The sequence below is a fragment of the Zalophus californianus genome, chromosome 5 (assembly GCF_009762305.2).
Source record: "Zalophus californianus isolate mZalCal1 chromosome 5, mZalCal1.pri.v2, whole genome shotgun sequence".
Lineage (NCBI taxonomy): Eukaryota > Metazoa > Chordata > Mammalia > Carnivora > Otariidae > Zalophus > Zalophus californianus.
In genome coordinates, this window is record NC_045599.1 from 24,956,670 (window position 1) to 24,976,314 (window position 19,645).

Sequence of the window (19,645 nt, forward strand, 5' to 3'; positions counted from 1 at the left end):
GCAAGAATAAGGGCACAGTATAGAAATAACAGTGTATCTGAATAAAAGGTTAGATGAGAGATTTCTGTTTTGGCAATTCTTTTATAAGTAAATTGTTTCAAAAATTGAAATTAAAAAACCCTCACTGTTTTAGAGAAACAACTAGAAGCTTACCACTTGCAGGTAATCATTAACAGCATGTATTATTGAAAAAACTCTTAAAAGTATGTACTTTATGAAGATGGAAATTCATCTTTAAAGGAAGGATTGAAAAACAAGGAACAGTGGTTATCAAAGAAATTGGTAAATGTCGATAACCATTGATTATCATCATCATTCTGTACTTCCATGTGCCAAGTCTAAGTATTTTGTCTAATTCACACAGCCCTGGTATAGGTACTTAACATTTTTCCGACCTCAGGGACACCACATTCTCCTTTTTGAAGGAGCTCATTCAGTCCCTGGCACACTGAGTGAAAAGGGACAAAACCAAGTTATGTCTCTGTGAAATTTGAGAATTCTGAGTAAGAGAAAATCTTTAAGCCTTTGAGAGAAGGGAAAATTTTTCACCTAGAAAGCAAATTAGAATGACACCAGCCTTCTTAGCAGCAACTCTGGAAGGTAGAAGGTCATGAAACAGTGCCTCTAAAATCCTGAGGGAAAAGATCTTTAACTTGATACTCTGTACTCAATCAAATGTCAAATGCAGGGATTTAAAACATTTTCCTTCCTATGTACCCTTTCTTCAGAAGCTACTGGACTTGGAAGGTATAAGTAAATCAACTATTTTCACATGGAAAAAGCTACTGGAGTATGTGATTTTGCAAAATAAGCTGAGGAGGATGAAGAAAAAAACATGTAATGATTAGAAATCAGAAAGGAACTGAGGGAACATGCCTAGAGAGCAGCTAGTTAGAATTGAAGCAGGAGGGCGCCTGGGTGGCTCAGTTGGTTAAGCAACTGCCTTCGGCTCAGGTCATGATCCCGGAGTCCTGGGATCGAGTCCCACATCAGGCTCCTGGCTCAGCGGGGAGCCTGCTTCTCCCTCTGACCTTCTCCCCTCTCATGCTGTTTCTCTCTCTCTCTCTCTCTCTCTCAAATAAATAAAATCTTTAAAAAAAAAAAAGCAGGAGGCCAGGTGTTGTGAAGAAACAAAACAAAACCAAAAAAAAAAATTTTTTTTTTAATCAGTATGTCTACACATATGGTTAGGTATTTGGAAATTACAGGTCTTTTGCAGCTCTAATTAAAATATTTTACAGTTCTGATATAGGTACATAGAAAAACTACGCAAATAAAAAAGCTCAGCACTTATTAACCTCAGGGAAAAGAAAAGATGATTCAAGAAGGGATAGCTGATTCTAATACGTTACTTATTTCAGTAGTAGCAATTATAATAACAGAAACATTGAATATTGATTCAATGAAAAATTATAATCTAGTGGTAATGGTGATGGTGACGGAGTTTGAAGATAGGAGGTGATGTAAAAAAAACCTATCAATCTATTTTAACAGAAAGTCAGTTTAAATTATTTACAAATCGACAATTTAAGAAGTAGCATAAGCATCTTATTTATAATTATAAGTACCAGAAGGAAACATGTTGGTAAGTTAGAAATTACTACAACCAACAGATGAAGAGGGATAGGTTAGAGATTTATCTTTTTTTTTTTGAGATTTGCCATTTTTGATAACTTTTTATTACTTGAATTTTAAAAATCTATGTGCTTGTATTATTTTGAATAACAGTAAAGATTTGTTTAGATGTAAGAAAGCATTGTGCAAGTATGGTTTTATTCAGAGAACTGCCAGTAGTAGGATAGAATTCAAATGTGTGTTCCTTGGTAAACAGTGTGTGGTGGTACCACCCACCAAGAAAGTTAACATAAAACCAGATATGGGGGAAAGGGCAATGAATTCTATGTTTCAAATACCAGGTTTCAGGTAAGTAGGAGACTAAATGAGATGTTCATTTGTAGATGTATATAAATGTCTGCCTGAACTCAGGAGAAAAGTTCAGAGTGATAATAGATATTTCAGTCTATCACCTAATACATTGAGAGGCTATGTATCACATAATTGTTACTTCTAATTTGGCCGCTAAAGAAGTATTTAAGGAGAGGGAATAATACAATGGAAATGGGAAAAAGGAAAAAGGGGGAGAGAGAAAACGAAAAGCAAAAAGAAGAAAAGTAGCAGGAAAGGAAAAGGAGAAAGATTATTAAGGAGAGGGAAGGAAGGCATGACAGTCATTCTCATACAAGAGGGAGAAGAAATACGGGGAGTAGAGCTTGAGAGAGTGGTGTTCATGAACATTGCTTTCCTCTATGTTGTTATTGCAAACTCTTGCACATTTGAGCCAAAAGAAAAAAAAAGAACTCTCTTATATCCCCAAACATAATGTATGTTAAATACTTGAGTTTTAATTAAGAGGGGAAAAAGAAGATGTGAGGGGGGAAAAGCCTGAGTAGACTGTGAAGATGTTACCTAACGAATAAAATATCAGTGATTAATGTTCTGGGTGGCTCAATTGGTTAAGCATCTGCCTTTGGCCAAGGTCATGATCCTGGGGTCTTGGGATTGAGCCCCACGTCACCAGGGAGTCTGCTAGTCCCTCTCCCTATGCCTCTCCCTCCACTCGTGCGTGCACTCTCTCTCAAATAAATAAAATCTTAAAAAAAAAAAAACTGGTGAAGAAAACACATGTAAAGCCTGTACACTGAAAACTACAAATTATTGGGTATGTCATGTTAATTAATTAGAATACTCAATATTGTTCAAATGTAATTATCCATTATGTAGTTGTTAGTATAAATGCAATCCCAATCAGAAGTGCGGGAGGCTTTTTTGTAGAAACTGACACAAACTGAATCTAAATGTATATGGAAATGTGAAGAACCTAGACAGTCCACAAAAAGCATAACTTATAAAAGATAAAATCGATAAACCAGACTATCAAAAAACAAACTATTTGAAAGATTTTTTTTTTAAAGATTTCATTTATTAGAGAGCACGCATGAGCAGGGGGAGGGGCAGAGGAAGAAGCAGACTCACATCTGAGCAGGGAGCCCATGTGGGGCTCCATCCAGGACTCTGAGATCATGACCTGGGCTGAAGGCAGATGCCTAACCCACTGAGCTACCCAGGTGCCCCAAAAGATGTTGTTTAAAAAAAGAATGCCTAGGAAAAGATATTCCCAGTACTTATTTTGAACAATGGACTTGATCTAGAATATGTAAAGAGCACAGTTGAATAAGACAACTAAATTAAAAAGTGAGCAAAAGATCTCAACATATGTAACCAAAGAAGATAGATGAATTGCCAAACAAACTAAAGGAAAGACTATCATTAGTTATCATCAAAGTGCAAATTAAAACCTCAGCAAGATACTACTTCATACCCACTAGAATGACCAACACTGAAAAGACTGACAGTTGTAGAACAACGGGAACTCTCCTACATTGCTGGCACAAGTGCAGAATGGTAAAACGGATTTGGAAAACGGGTGAACAGTTTCTTACAAAGTTAAAATTAAACCTAGAGTAAGATCCAGCATTTCTATTTCTCAATTACTCTGGAGAGATGAAAAGCTATCTAAGTGCAGAATGTAAGGAGAGGAAGCTGATGGTGGAGAGTACTACTACAATTTTTTTTAACTCATGCCAGTCTCTCTGAAAGCCAGGAGACTGAGCTTTTAATTCAAGGAGACTGCCAGTCACAAAATGGCCAGATAATTCACTTTAAGCTTTTCTAAAATTTTGTCTTGTGAACCTGTGCATTTGTGAAATACCGTCTGGTGCTGTAGACCAGTCTGACCCCTTATATATGTGTGGAATGTGCTGAGCTGTGTTTAAAGCCAAATTTAGATGTTGATGTTGTTGCAAAGTGACACTCCTTTTATTGTCTTAAGATTTTAAAAGTATAAGGTTTTCAAAATGGAAATGTTTTAAGCAACTGTCAGCTCAAGAAATGAAAGTAACTATAGTTTATATATTACTAGTGAAATTGTTTTGTGATGAATTTAATACTTCTCTCCAGGTGTTCATATATAAATGTTTTAAGTATGCACTTTTGAAAAATAATTGTGACAGGAAGTTTGTTTAGAAAAGGAAGAAGATGGAAATGTATTTGCATGACATTCCAAGGCGTGTTTGAGACATTTTTAGATTCATATATTTACTTAACAAATATAGAGCTGTGGAGTTGCAAACACCTGCTTGGTTTGAAAGTGCATTTCACGATTATCTAGGTGGAAATAACTTAAGCTGTATATCCTGTCTTATTTCCAAAAATGAGGCAAAAATTATTGCACTTTTAAAAATCACTCTTCAACTAAACACGAGGGAGGAGGAAGTCTTGTGAATGTCATTTTCCAAGGTACATGTGAGTGTGAAATTGTATATTTTAAAATTCACAAATTAATGAATAGCTTTACTCTAAATGGGAAGGAGGTCTGAATTTGGAACAAGGAAAGGTGGTAAAGTATTATGGATTGTATATTAGGAAGCTTTTTATTAATTTTAAGTATTAAACAGAAAGAACACAAGTTAAAAAAAGAAGAAACGGGTAGCTGGGTCGCTCAGTTGGTCAGGTGTCTGCCGTTGGCTAAGGTCATGATCTTAGGGTCCTGGGATCGAGTCCCACATCAGGCTCTGCACAGTGGGGAGTCTGCTTCTCACTGTCACTCTCCCTCTGTGCTCATCCTCTCTCTCTCTCAAATAAATAAAATAAAAAAAAACTACACCTCCCAATCCAAAATTAATATTTGAAGATGGTTTCTGGAAAACAATTTCCAAATAAAAAAGAAATTTGCCTGACTTTATATGTAGATAAGAAAATAGAATAAATTGGGCGCCTGGGTGGCTCAGTTGATTAAGTGTCTGCCTTCGGCTCAGGTCATGATCCTGGAGTCCTAGGATCAGGTCCCACATCGGGCTCCCTGCTCAGCAGGGAGTCTGCTTCTCCCTCTGACCCTCCCCCCTCTCATGCTTTCTCGCTCTCATTCTCTCTCAAAATAAATAAATAAAATCTTAAAAAAAAAGAAAATAGAATAAATTAAACCATAGATTTTTTCAACATCAAATTTCCAAATCCAATAGATTTGAAGTTTTTCCATGTCTGTGTTGCAACAGTGATGAGCATAAAGAATTTTCAGTTTTAAACAAAGGTATATTTGTTTTCATAGATAGAATTGGTTAAAAGAGACTTCATTTCACAATGACGTCTTTTTTTCCATTAAGAAATTTTTTTTATTTGTAATGAAGTATAGTTGACATAGTAGTTTCTGGCTTGCAGCATAGTGATTTGGCAATTATATACATTATGAAATGCTCATCAGGAGAGAAGTGTAGTTACAGTGTGTTACCACACAAAGTTATTACTGTATTATTGACTGTATTCCCTATGTTGTGTCTTTTTCATCTTAATGACTTACTTATTTTACAACTGGCACAATGACTTCTTAATGCCTGAGGTCTTTGGTCAGGGTGGAATTAAACTTCCTAAATGCAACACTAAATAATGTTCTAAATAATGTTCCTGTTATTGTGAATTTAACCCTTTCCTCTTAGATTCTTCCTGAGAAGGAAGTAAGAGCTTCTGAACCTTCACAGTATTTATCTAGTTCACTGGACAAAGTCAGTACAACACTGCAACTTCTTTGTTTTGGAAGTTTGGGTGAGATGAGGAATGTTCATCCCTGCTTGAAAATAAATCTTCCAGGTTCTGAATTTTAACTATGGCAAGAATGTAAATTTTCTTCCTTCTGATCTTCCTCCTTGAACATAGGCTTAAATCTTAACCTGTCCTTTTTCCTGTAGTATGTTAGGGGACTTGTCCCGTGGAATCAGTAGAATCAGAGTCCCACGTTTGTGACATTAAACGTATATGCATTTATCTTTACTGAAGATTTTCATCCACAAATATAAAGATGACTGTAATTCGTGTCTTACCAGGTTTCCAGTCATGGCTTTGGAGAACACAAAAGGGAGGAATGTTATTTCACTTAATGTTCAGGGTGTGTGATCTTGTAATGTAGCTGTCTTTTACTGATTTATAGTTGGGATAGCTTATAAATGCTATATCTTTTTCAGAGATTGATAAATATGTGGTATGTTTGATTACTTGGGACAGAAATGTTAATACACTCTGAGTAATCTCATTAATGCATCTTTGGTCTTTTCATTTCTGGGATGGCTCTTTTCTTCACTGTATCTGCCACCCTACCATGTCTTTTCTGGGAAATATTTCCTACATTTGTTGACTCTGCTTCTTTCCCTTCACTCACTTCTCAACTCTCTCTAATCTGATTTCTGCCCGCACTACTTCAGTGAAACAGATGTAACCGGGACCACCAAGTATTTCTGCCCATTCTGATGGACAGTTCTCTGTCTTGGCTATCTCATCAGCAGTTAAAACCGTTACCAACTTCGTCTTTGAAACAGGCCCCAGTGACACCACAGTAACTGGTTTTCCTCCTCTCTCTCTCTCTCTGTGGTAATAGACAAATATTCTTGGTAGACTTTTCCTCCTCTACCCATAGTTAAATGATCCTATTAGAGTTCTCTATTAGACCCTCTTGGCTTTTCATGATGCAGCTTTCCTTAGAAATTAGGATTCAGGAGCACTTGGATGGCTCAGTTGGTTGAGTGTCGGTGAGCTTGGGTTTCTCTTTCTCCCTCTCCCCTCTCGCCTGCTTTCTCTCTCTCTCTAAAATAAATAAATCTTAAAAAGAAAAAAGAATTTAGGATTCATGGCTTCATTAATGATCTGCTGGTAATTCCAGGTCTTTTCCTTGGCTTCAGAACTGCACATCCAGAGGTCTAATGGACATCTTTACTTGATGGTTGTACTAGGCTGCAGGTGATAGAAATCCACTTCACTGTGGCTTCAGGCTAAAAAGAGAGAAACACAGCCTCACAAAAACCAAAGCTCAGGTGCATAGGTCATACTGGTCTTAGGGATGAGTGGAAGCAGAGATTCATGTCCTCTAGACTTCCTCCTCTCTCTTGTCTGTGCTTGTCAGCATTATTATCTCAGAACAGTTATCTACATGAAGTTTGGAATTTACTTGGCAAAGGCCTTTCTTAAAGTCAACAGCTTGGCAGCCACGAAGAAAGGATAGGTTCGCTCTTTGCCCAGCTCCACATAGAAAATAGCCTGACATGGATTCTGAATGACTCAGTTGGTTAGCTACCGGTGAGATATAAAAAACTATTTTTACTGACACTGATTCTGGTGATGGTGGTGGCAGGAATCTAATGTCTTAATTCACAAAATGAAGCCAAAATTAGACCCTGTCCATCTTTCATGTTCAATTTCAACTTCATTGGAGAAGCTGCTAGTTTTATTGATGGTTATTGATGAGTTACAGCTGCTTAATTGTCTAAGAAGAGTTGATTGCTCTACCAGTTACTTCCTGGGTTGTCTTTGAGAATAGAGGTTCAGGTGAGGAAACCTGTATGAAAATGATCAGTATTTCTTCTTGGAATTTCAGACTTTTGTATGGCTATCATACTGTTCTACTTAGTGATTTAAAAAAAATAAACTTATTAGAATAATTCTGAGTTTTATAGTCATAAAGTAGGATACTCTATGAAGGCAGGGATTTCTTATTTCACTGCCATATTCCTGATACCTGACAAAGTGTTCAGAAAATTCTGTTGAATATCAGTGTATTAAAATTTTAATTTTTTTTAATGCTTTTTGGGGAAATAATTTTAATTTTGTCACAGATTTAAAAAAATAAAAGCATCTAAGGCTAAGTAAAATAACTTGTTTTCTTCTATTTTTCTTCCTTTTAGACTACCTGTTAGACGCCCTGAGTCAAGACAACAATTTTTATACCTTCCTGGTGGTTGAGAAACGAGTATCTGTAGAACGAGAAGCAAAGAAAGGAAAACAGATTGACTTTCTTCATTAAATCGACTGTATAAGATACTTGACTTTCAGGAACAAAAATACAGAGAAGTAATAAAATTATTATTTTTTTTTGGCATCATTGGACATTCAGCATATCAGAGGAGCTTGCTTTTGAAGCTTCCCGAGCTAAGATTTGAAAACTTCACTGGTGCTCATTTATACCGTGGACTATAAGCATGAGTGAATTCTGGTTGTGTTTCAACTGCTGTATTGCAGAACAGCCTCAGCCTGTAAGTATGAAGTAATATGTGTACGGATTGGGTGGGGTGCTTGTTAAACACACCGCTGGTTCTCAAGCTGGGAGTCAGGACCCTAGCAGATCTCAGGAGTGTCAGAAAGGAGTTCATGGAACTCTGAACATCTGGTTAAAAAAAAAAAAAAAAAACTTTTTTGAGTAAATACTGAGTGTCAAGAACTGTGCCTGGCTGAGGTGGTTGTCTCCTCTACCAAGTAGATGGCTTCTAGAGGAACAGTGAGGGGTTGACACCCTGACTTGAGGTAAAACAGTGGAGTCAGCCTTGAAAGTCAGTGGGTAGAAGATGTGGCAGCCAGACTGCTCACATCCTTCTTGACTTACCACTTTTTTTTCCTCTCAGCAAGCATCTGAGGTAGATACCATTTCCCTTATTGTTCAGCTGGAATAGATAGAGTTTTTGCTCCAAGTTCTATAGGTAGTAATCGGTCTTAGGTAACATTTGGTGCGTGCCCTACCTTTGTGCTTCTAACTGGTGCACTCACATTGTTGCCTCTTCCCAAATCTTGTCCTCCAAGTCAATTTTTTGTTCATCTTTTAAGATGCCCAGATCAAATGTCACTTCTGTATAATCGTCAGCTTTTTCCTGACTTAGCGATTACCTCATGTGTATTCCCACTGGCTCATTACTTTATTTTTCTATTATAGCCTAGAACTTCTTTATGGTAAATAACTTCTACAGTCTCTCCACCACATTTTTAGTTCTTTAGGGGCTCTAACCAGATTTACTTTGTATTTTCAGGATCAAATCTATTATCTTGGAGCATGCAGCTTTACGTGCCAGTTGGTTAGCTGGCTGGCTGGCTGGCCCAATGAGTGAATTTATATTGTTTCATTTACATTTGTAAGAACATAAATGGAAGATTGAGGTGTAATCTTGAAGTCTTCTCAGATCTTTTTTGAGCCTTTTCCTGGGCATGTGCAGTCACTTTGTAATTTTCCTCAAGTATGCAGTGTTTTTTTGAAAGTACTAGTCTTTCATGTTTGGCTCCCAGAAGGGGAAAAAGTGAAAAATGAAGAGCACTGGAGGGAGAGGAGAAAGGATGCTGGCTTTTAAATCCCCTACAAGTGACCGAACTAGAGGGGGAAGTGCAAAGACTGCCCACCTCTTTGCTCCTTGATGATGAGAAGCACAGATAATTGAAGGAGGGGTTCATTTTTGCCCATCCTGGCTCCACAAGATGTGTGTAAGCTGCTCTAGGAAACAGCTAGGAGTTGGGGATGGGTAGCTGCTACGGTAGTAAGAGCTGAAATTGACTGAAATTAAATGTAGTTTATCTTCTGAGTCTTCCCCTGGAGGTTGCAAACCTTCAACAGACTCCAGAGTTCTAAAATAGTTCTATCAGACAGATTCTGCCAATGCATTTGTTGTGGTGGGATGCAGAATCCTTGTGCTACTTACTTTGCCATTTCCCCTTTTACAACTTTTATAATTTTGTTTTTTACATTTGGCTCTTTGGTCCATGAAATAGGGAAGATTGTTCTGTGTGGTGTGAGATAGGGGTCTGTTCTTTCATGCTAATCAGCTACCTACAGTTTATTAAATAATCTTTTTATTAGTGATTTGGAATGTCACTTTTACTGTATGCCATGTTTTCTTCTATTGAAGGGTCCATTCCTGAAGTCTTTTATTTTTTTCGTGCATGTGTTTACACCGGTGCCTCCAGCATACTGTTTCAATTGCTGTAGTTACTAAGTAAATTTTTGCTATATCATAGAGGAAATCTCTTTCATAGATCTTTTTTCAACTGTATTGGTAATGTCTTGTTTTGTGAGCTGGTTTGTTCTTCCGTGGTCCCTTATCAGATTTTTCTCTTTATCTTTTTTCTTTATATGAAGTATTTCATAATGCGTATTTTTAATACTATAGTGTTTATGATTGCATTGTATGTAGAGTGTAATTGAGATTTGATGTCTTCAGAATTCTGAACACTCCCTTTGAGAAACATGGCATATGTTTTCATTTATATAGTTTTTTTCATATTCTTTTAGTAAAGCTTAAAAATTTCATCATTAAAATTATGCACATTTCTTATTAGATTGGTTCTAAATATTTTAGGTTTTTTTCTTACTGTTGTGAATCAAATTCTGTTCTTCAATTACATTTCCTAATAAAATTTTATTAGTATATAGGAAATTAATATTTATCCACTAATCTTTTAACCAGACATCTTACTGAACAGTTTATATTTTCAAAATACCTTTGTATGGTGACAGGTTTTTTTTTTTTTAGTCTTTTTCTGATGAGTGAATGTCTTATCCTGGTATCTTATGCATTGACTAAGATCTCCAGCATAATGTTGAATAGTGCCAGTGATGTGTGAGAAAGGGAGAAAGGAAATGGGAAAGGTTCTGATTAAAGCATAATATGAGTTTATACTTTAGTGAATGTTTGTTTACCTGTACATTTAAGTTATCGTGTGTAATTTGTTATCAATGATACTACCAAGGATTAAATTTTCACCAGTTTTTAAATTAGGGAATTTTTAAATTCTATTGCCATATTGTTTTAGTATGCCTTGTAATATTTTGTTAAAAGACGTATGGTAACACTGAGTAAAGGAACTAAGGTAAACAGGCCTTTAGCATGAGGTTTTATGTTTATCTGTCTCAGTGTTGGGCTATGTTTACTGAAGCTGTAGGTGTCAGGATAAAATTTCCGCTGGTGTCCTTGTTTTTGTGCCTTGTTTTCTTTGGGTTTACTTGGAGACTTCTTAACTAAGGTCTGAGATGTCTCCTCCTTTCAGTTCTGTTCTCTGCTATAGAAGCATATTGATGTGGTGTTGATAAGGTGTGGGGGGAGAAGCATTATGTACTGTTGTGGTTAGGTTTCAGTTTTCTAGTGAGCTTAAGCCCCCGGGCTGTTACTCCCGGAAGTGCTTTTTAGTGTTTTGTTTTGAACTCCCTGGTTGAAGCAAAAACCTTAGAAGGGACTAGAATTGGGTATTTCTCTTTCTCTATATGGAAGGCTAGGCTGGCTGGTGATTGGATATTTCCCTTCCCTGGAGTTGGTTAGTTTATGGTAAAACCCCAGCCTATTAGCTCTGGTAAAAGAGTGTGTCTTGAGGGTTGGCTTTTTTTGTTTTGTTTTTTTTAAAGATTTTATTTATTTGTTAGAGCACAAGCAGGGGGAGTGGCAGGAGAGGGAGAAGTAGGGTCCCTGCCCGGAAGGGAGCCCGAGGCGGAACTCGATCCCAGGACCATGGGATGGTGACCTGAGCTGAAGGCAGACGCTTAACTGACTGAGCCACCCAGGCACCCCAAGGGTGGCTTTGTTGAGAAGAACAGAATACCCTGCCTTACTGAAAAATGTCTGTTTTTCCTTTTTCTTTGCCAAAGCACAAGGAGGTGTTACTCTGATCTTCATTTGAGAATATGGTGGAGTTCTTGGAGGTAAAACTAAGACTGGGCCCCCCTGCGGTTTTTAACTCTCAAACTCCTATACATTCCTCTTCTACTAGTTCATCAGATACAGTTTACATTTTCCTACACTGGTCCTGGATACCTGGAAGTTTCTCATCTTGGGTTTCTGCTCCGATAAGTTGTGATTTTCTTTATCTATCTGGTTTTGGGAGCAGTGGTTCTCTCTGTGATCTCAGTTCTCTAATGGATCTGAGAAGAGTTGGTGGTTTTCAGTTAGTTCAGCTTTTTTCTTGTGTGTGGATGTTCCCATGAAACTACAAAGTCCTTATGTGCCACACCGGAAACCAGAAGTCAGTATTGTATTTTATTTTATTTTTTTTTTAAAGATCGATTGCTTTATTTTAGAGAAAGCACATGAGAGAGCACGTGCGCGTGTGTATATATATATGTGTGTGTGTGTGTGTGTGTGTGAGAGAGAGAGAGAGAGAGAGCAGGGGAGGGGCAGAGGGAAAGGGAGATAGAATCCCAAGCAGACTCCCTGCTGAGCACAGAGCCCAACACAGGGCTCCATCTCACAACCCTGAGATTATGACCTGAGCCAAAACTAAGAGTCAGATGTTCAACCAACTGAGCCACCCAGGTGCCCCAATATTGCTGCATTTTTTAAGATTGATTTTTTTCATTGCCAGTATTCATAATGTATATAATAAAGTGAGTCCTGGTGCAGTATGGGATGTAGGTATAGTCACCAATAGCTAAAATAGGAAAACATAGATTAGGAGTGTAAACAACAGGAGCAGAAGGCCTGGAATTACAAATATGAGACTTTAGAAATACATTTTCTGCTGCACAAACGATTCACAATTGGAGTTTTTTGTATACATATGTCAGTATTGTGTTATTGTTGAATAATACATAATTGTGTGAAATACTCCATAAGAATTCAATGGGCTGTGATTTTTTTTATTCTTTTTGGCCTGCTGAGAAAAATAACACAAAACTTAACAGGGCCATGTGGTTATTATAGTACAGGAATAGCTTGCTTACTGGCATCAGAAAAACATTTTAAGGGTGCACTAATAATTTTATGTATGTTTACAGTTTACAAAAACAGATCCTTGCAGTTCTATGAGACAGTATCAGGAGTGCCTTTTTTGAAAGCTGCTTGGTCATCTCTAAAGTTTTCTGAAGTATTTACTGAAATGAAAGTGCTGCACGCCAACTCTCCCACTCGTTCTTTGCCGCCCCTGCTCTTGCACATTCCATGTATGAAGAAGAAACAACCCAATATGGGAAGAAAACAGAATGCATTTTTCTGTGTAGTGGCATAAGAATCATACTTTTTCTTCCTACTCCTTCAATTTAGCACAGCACAGTACAAAGTATAATAGAGTCCCAATTTTTTTGAGCCTTGGCAATCCAAACTTTTCAAGTTAACTGTAGTTTATAAATGCTGTAGTTGCTGTTGCTAATTATAGCTCAAGTTATAAATTTAAAAGTGGGTGGTTGCTGCCTTGCGATTTAATTTTTTTAAAACTGAAAAGATCTGTCAGTTCTTTATAGGTTTGTAGTGATTCTTTACCTACTTATTGTTGTACATTGGAATACTGGTGGACTTTTATTAAAGTATAATTGGTATACCAAAAACTACAAATAATTAATGTATACAATCTGATGAATTTGGACATGCTTGTGTTACCATCACCACAATCAAGGTAATAAACTTATAATGTAGCCTCAAAAACAATGAATATCAATTACATCCTTCCCCCACTTTTCATTTCATGGTATTTTGTAATGCTCTTTGTCTCTGAAATGTGTTACTTTAATTAGACACATACACACAGTCACCATATGTTCGTGCATATACTGATGCTCCAGGATTTCTACAGTGAGCTAGGTACTGATGAAATGACAGCGAGTCAAGCAGACATTGTTTCTGCCGTTATGGCTTTCACTCTAGTGGAGGAGAAACTTAGTGAATAAATAAGTGTATGTGATGTCAGGTGATGATAAGTGGTCTGTGGAAAAGAAAAGCAGGGAATGAAGATGGAGAAGGAGAAATAGGGGTGTTAAGGGTGTTCAGGGAAGGCCTCTCTGGTGAAGTGATACTTAAGCAAGGATGTAAGGGAATAAGGCACAGGATACTCAGAGGAGCATTTAGTCAGACTAGAGAGTACAGTGCAAGGGCTCTGGACGTGCAGTTTGTGTGTGAGAGAGAGGAGCATCTGAGAAAGCCGAGTGGCTGTGAGCCCCGGGGTCGGTGCTGGGAGAGAAGTTCAGAGAAGTTGCTAAGGGCCTGCTCATGGGTGGCCTTTCAGGCCATAAAAAGACTTTATGGTATCTGTTCTTTATGAAATGGGAAATCATTGAATGGTTTTGAGCAAAAAACCAAGTAGAACATATTCTTTTTCCAATGGTTTGAATGTTACTCTAAGCTCAGACTGAGAGTTAGCCCTGACTGACCAGACTGTTACTCTGGGCCGGTGAGTTTCTTCCATAATGCACACAAAGCCATTGATTCTTGATCAACCTATAGAGTGTTCTGCAGTAAGGCCTTTTATTCCCTTCGTGGCTTTTCTTTCTTCCATTTTTGTTGTTATTCTGATGTAGTTTTAACCTATAGTTTGTGTGTGATGATGATGCTGGACTGGCCACAACAAAACAGCATCGTCCTCCGTGTTTTCAAGTGTTTGAGGTTTCCTCAAGGGGAATGGTTGAGGAATTGGAAGGAGGATGGCATGCGTCACTAGATGTTTAGGAATTGAAAGAAGACCGTAGACATCCTGACAAGCATCCAAGCCATGACTGCAGCCTGAGAGGATGAACCAACAATTCTGTGGAAAGCCGCTAGAGGAAACTAGCTGAGGGCACTGTATGATGTCAGGTTATTTATATAAAGTAGAGGAGCTCAAGTGGGGTGCATCTCCATAGGTACTGTGTTCTAATGACCTCAGATGGCACATTTGTTTAGAGCCTCTCTTTTCACGAAGCATATTCCATATGCCACATACGTGGTATGAGTATGGTAAAAATGTTATCTTCGGGGTGCCTGGGTGGCTCAGACGTTAAGCGTCTGCCTTCGGCTCAGGTCATGGTCCCAGGGTCCTGGGATCAAGCCCTGCATCGGGCTCCCTGCTCATTGAGGAGCCTGCTTCTCCCTCTCCCACTCCTGCTGCTTGTGTTCCCTCTCTCACTGTGTCTCTCTCTGTCAAATAAATAAGTAAAATCTTTAAAAAAAAAAAAAAAGTTATTTTCATTCCTTTTTCTGAAAACAAAAATGTACGTGCTCCTGATTTGTTTAATTTCATGTAAAATTATGTAACCACAATAATCTCAAAACACTTAATAGTTGAATTTACTTAATAAAAAGGAAATTATCCTTATCGGTTGAGAAATGAAAAATATCCCTACTTTTTAGAAAGGTATTGCAGAGGACTGGTTAAATGTTTCCATTATAAACTAAACCTAGAAATTCCTGAGACTGTTTTATGCCCTAAAACTGCCTCAGGAGTGGCCACCATGTTTCCTCATAGTCAGCTGCTTTGGGGTGTGGTGGTTTGTATTCCCTGTGTACTTAATATCCTGAGAAAAAAGCTGAATTTGTGTATATGTGCTTAAAGACAAATTAGAAAGGCTCTTTTTTTTCCTTTAAATTTTTTGTTGTTATGTTAATCACCATACATTACATCATTAGTTTTTGATGAGTGTTCCACGATTCATTATTTGCGTATAACACCCAGTGCTCCATGCAGAACGTGCCCTCTTTAATACCCATCACCAGGCTAACCCATCCCCCTACCCTCCTCCCCTCTAGAACCCTCAGTTTGTTTTTCAGAGTCCATTGTCTCTCATGGTTCGACTCCCCCTCCAATTCCCCCCCTTCATTCCTCCCCTCCTGCTATCTTCTTTTTTTTTCCTTAACATATATTGCATTATTTGTTTCAGAAGTACAGATCTGTGATTCAACAGTCTTACACAAATCGCAGCGCTCACCATAGCACATACCCTCCCCAATGTCTGTCACCCAGCCACCCCATCCCTCCCACCCCCACCACTCCAGCAACGCTCAGTTTGTTTCCTGAGATTGAGAATTCCTCATATCAGTGAGGTCATATGATACATGTCTTTCTCTGATTGACTTATTTCACTGAGCATAACACCCTCCAGTTCCATCCACGTCGTTGCAAATGGCAAGATCTCATTCCTTTTGATGGCTGCATAATATTCCATTGTGTATATATACCACATCTTCTTTATCCATTCATCTGTCGATGGACATCTTGTCTCTTTCCACAGTTTGGCTATTGTGGACATTGCTGCTATAAACATCGCGGTGCACGTACCCCTTTGGATCCCTACATTTGTAAAATTAGAAAGGCTCTTGACATGAGGGTAGAGTGGAAGGTTTTTGCCTTTAACCAATTAGGAAGCACTGGTCAGTTAGTGTCCCTAGCATTTCATGTGAGTTCAAGTTTGGGGTTGAGTGGGGGAAGATAGTAGAAAGCCATTTAATTTCAGAGGTTACAATGCTTTTAGAAGTTTGTAAATGTTAGACAGTTTTGCTTAATGCTTTTCTTAAATTGATCTTTGTTCAGTTTAGATTGGAGTTTTTTACTCTGTTCCTCAAAGTCAACAAGCCATTTCTTAGCAAGCCATTGATAATTGCTGCCATCTTTAGTTACTTAAAAAGGGATGACAGTGGGGTGCGCATGGGTGGCTTATTTTGTTAAGCTTCTGACTCTTGATTTTGGTTCCGGTCATGATCTCAGCATCCTGGGATTGAGCCCCATGTCGGGCTCCCCACCTAGCGGGGAGTCTACTTATTTCCTTCTCCCTCTGGCCCTCCCCCTGCTTGCGTGCACTGTCTCTCTCTTTCTCTCTCTCAAATAAATACATCTTTAAAAAAGAGGGGAGAACAACAGCAAAAATAATCAGTATTAAACGTAGACAGTAGGTTATGAATTCCATGTACCCGTCTCTCAGCTTTAACAATTTCATTTATGTGGTCTTGTTCATCTCATTCCATCCACTTTTGCCTCTCCTTTATTATTTCGAACACCAGTCCCAAGCATTATATAATTTTATCCATAGATATGTCAGTATTTATTCCTGTAAATGACAGTTATTTAATATAGCCACCTTATTCTTACACCAAAAATTAATCATTTAAACGTTTGTTTTACATCTAAACATATAATAATTGTGAAACAAAAATATTAGGAAGAAAATATTACCTAAATTAAGAAATGAGTCATTGCCACCACCCTAGAAGCCTCCTAATGTACTTTCCAAATACACCCCTGCTCCAACACTTGGAGGCAACACTATCCTGGTTCTTAGAGTAATCACGTACTTACTGTGTTTTATTATTTTACCATCTATGTATGTATCCCTGAACAGTGTAATTTAGTTTACCTGTTCTAACTTGAATGGAGTTCTGTAATCTTTTTGTTTTCTGTAATCTTTTGTGTTTTGTTTTGTGTTTCTGTAATCTTTTGTGTTTTCTTCTTTAATTCAATATTAACTTTATAAGATTGGTCCATATTCATCCAGGTAGCTAAACTTCATATTTCTTGCAAATTTTCTTGTATGACTACACCATAGTACATTTATCCAGTATAGTCCTTTTGAAAACCTGAGTTGTTAGCAGTAATGCTTTTGTGCGTTTCTGTGAGTGTGTTGTCTAGTGAACACATGCTTGAGTTTCTTTAGGGTGTATACGTAGGAGTGGAATCGGTGGCTTTGAAGTCTAAGGGCAGTCCTTTTTACCATGCCAGACCAAATTGTTCTAATTTGGTATTGTCATTTTACATTTCCACCAGCATTTTGAGTGTAGCATTGTTCCATATCCTCACGAACACATGGTATTGACAGACTTTTATGTTTGTATCAGTCTGGGAGAAAAGTCATGGCATCTCTTTGAAGTTTTAACCTTGTGTTATCTTGCATTTTAATATAAGGGAGCGAAAAGTAACCTTTTTTCGTCAACTTTACCGTTGTGAGCTTCAGGATTATACAGAAATCAGAGATTTCTTGAAATATAATTCTCCAATTTAGCTCTTCAAACTTTTGTTCATCAGCATATTCTACTTTCATTTTAGGATAAGATCACTTCTGTAAGAGTACAGAAAGACACATTTAGATGGGGGCGCCTGGTGGCTCAGTCGGTTAAGCATCTGCCTCCAGCTCACGTCATGATCCTAGGATTCTGGGATTGAGCCCCACCACAGGCTCCCTCCTCAGCTAGGAGCCTGTCTCCACCCCCCCTCGCCCCCCGCCCCCCTGCCCACTTGTGCTCTCTCTCACTCATGCACTCTTGCTATCTCAAATAAATCTTTAAAAGAGACACATTTAGATAAATTGAAGCACATTAAGCTAAGACATCCTGTAGCAGTTTTCATTTTTGTAATTAGTTTCAAGTATGGATAAGTATTAATTCAGTGCTTTCTATTTTGTCTTTTAGTGTTGTAGAAATACTTGTAGTCAGTAGCCACCAAGCATCCATGTCAACCTATATATCAAATATTAGTAGAGCTTATTTTTTTAAGTTTATTTATTTATTGTTATCTCTATACCTAATGTGGGGCTTGAACTCACGACCCTGAGACCGAGAGTTGCACACTTCTCTGACTGAGCCAGCCAGGCGCCCCAGTAGAGCTTAATTCTAAAAAAGGGGGAATGAAAATCAAAGTTCTTTTATTTTCCTCTTACTTCCCAGCAGATCATTTTGAGTACCCCTCAATGAGCATATCCCATGGTATAATACAGACGGGTCAGATCGTGGGGCTCTGGCGCTCAAAAACAAGATTGTATCATCTTCTTGTGATTAAAAATACTGCTAAAAGGAAAAGGAAAGGGAACTCGGGAAGAATTTTTTGGGTGAACCAGGAGGGGGAAAAAGCCCATTGTGGCCAAATAATTAAAAAGTATGTATGTATATAACAAATAAGCCCCAACTTAATTTTTTTTCTGTCTGCTAGTTAGAAAATCCATATCCTCATGTTCCTATAGAAAGCCTTCCTCATCTAGGAGGTCATGTTAAGTACTGTGAGCTTGTATTAACTGGCTGCTTATATGAAGACTGAAACATTTCTTTAACGGTCTGTTGTTTGCAAGTCATCTGACCACATCTGGGATATCGTTAAGTTGTTTAGAAAACACTGTCTTCAATTATAAGTTGTGTCCTTTGTGTAAATAGTGTGAAAGTCTGCATCATATCATAAGGTGAGTTCTTTTTTAAAAAAAGATTATTTGAGAGAGGGAGAGCATAAACAGGGGGGAGGAGCAGAGGAAGAGGGAGAAGCAGACTTCCTGCTGAGCTGGGAGCCCCGACTTGGGGCTCCATCCTAAGACGCCTAGATCATGACCTGAGCCTAAGGGAGATGCTTACCTGATTGAGTCACCCAGGTGCCCCGAGGTGGTAAATTCTTTTTTTTTTTTTTTAATTTTTTATTTATTTATTTGACAGAGAGAGACACAGCGAGAGAGGGAACACAAGCAGGGGGAGTGGGAGAGGGAGAAGCAGGCTTCCCGCGGAGCAGGGAGCCCGATGCGGGGCTTTGATCCCAGGACCCTGGGACCATGACCTGAGCCGAAGGCAGACGCCCAACGACTGAGCCACCCAGGTGCCCCCGAGGTGGTGAATTCTTAAAATGGCTAAAATAAAGGCCCTTCTAAAATATCAGCAGCATAAGTTCTGATTTACTGAATCTTGGGTTTTATAAACCTAGAAACAGCAAGAATGAAGAAGATTAAGTCTTAATATGTCTAGAGTTAGTGTGGATTGGGTTCTCATTCTCACATTGTTTTGGTATAATATACAAACAGGAAAGAAAGTAATAATACTGTTAAGGAACACAAATTTTATTATCTTAGTGGTTAAAAAAAATGAGTATACTAGGCAGGTAACAAACTATTCATTAATTGCCCATCAACAGATGAATGGATAAAGAAGATGTGTGTATATACACAATGGAATATTATGCAGCCATCAAAAAATGAAATCTTGCCATTTGCAATGACGTGGATGGAACTAGAAGGTATTATGCTAAGTGAAATAAGTCAATCAGTGAAAGACAATTATCCTATGATCTCACTGATACGTGGAATTTGAGAAACAAGACAGAG

The 19,645-nt window shown here is 38.1% G+C and overlaps 1 protein-coding gene across 6 annotated transcripts in view; it reads left to right on the plus strand.

Moving 5' to 3' along the window:
- The window catches only part of CDC42SE2 (CDC42 small effector 2), a 114,778-nt gene that overhangs the window by 68,948 nt on the left and 26,185 nt on the right, over positions 1-19,645 (plus strand). For all 6 annotated transcript variants that reach the window (XM_027605346.2, XM_027605344.2, XM_027605345.2 and 3 more), the window contains one exon: positions 7,782-8,129. In XM_027605346.2, coding sequence (XP_027461147.1) covers positions 8,076-8,129 — 54 coding nt within the window. In that variant the 5' untranslated portion in view covers positions 7,782-8,075. The remainder of the gene's footprint in view (positions 1-7,781; positions 8,130-19,645) is intronic.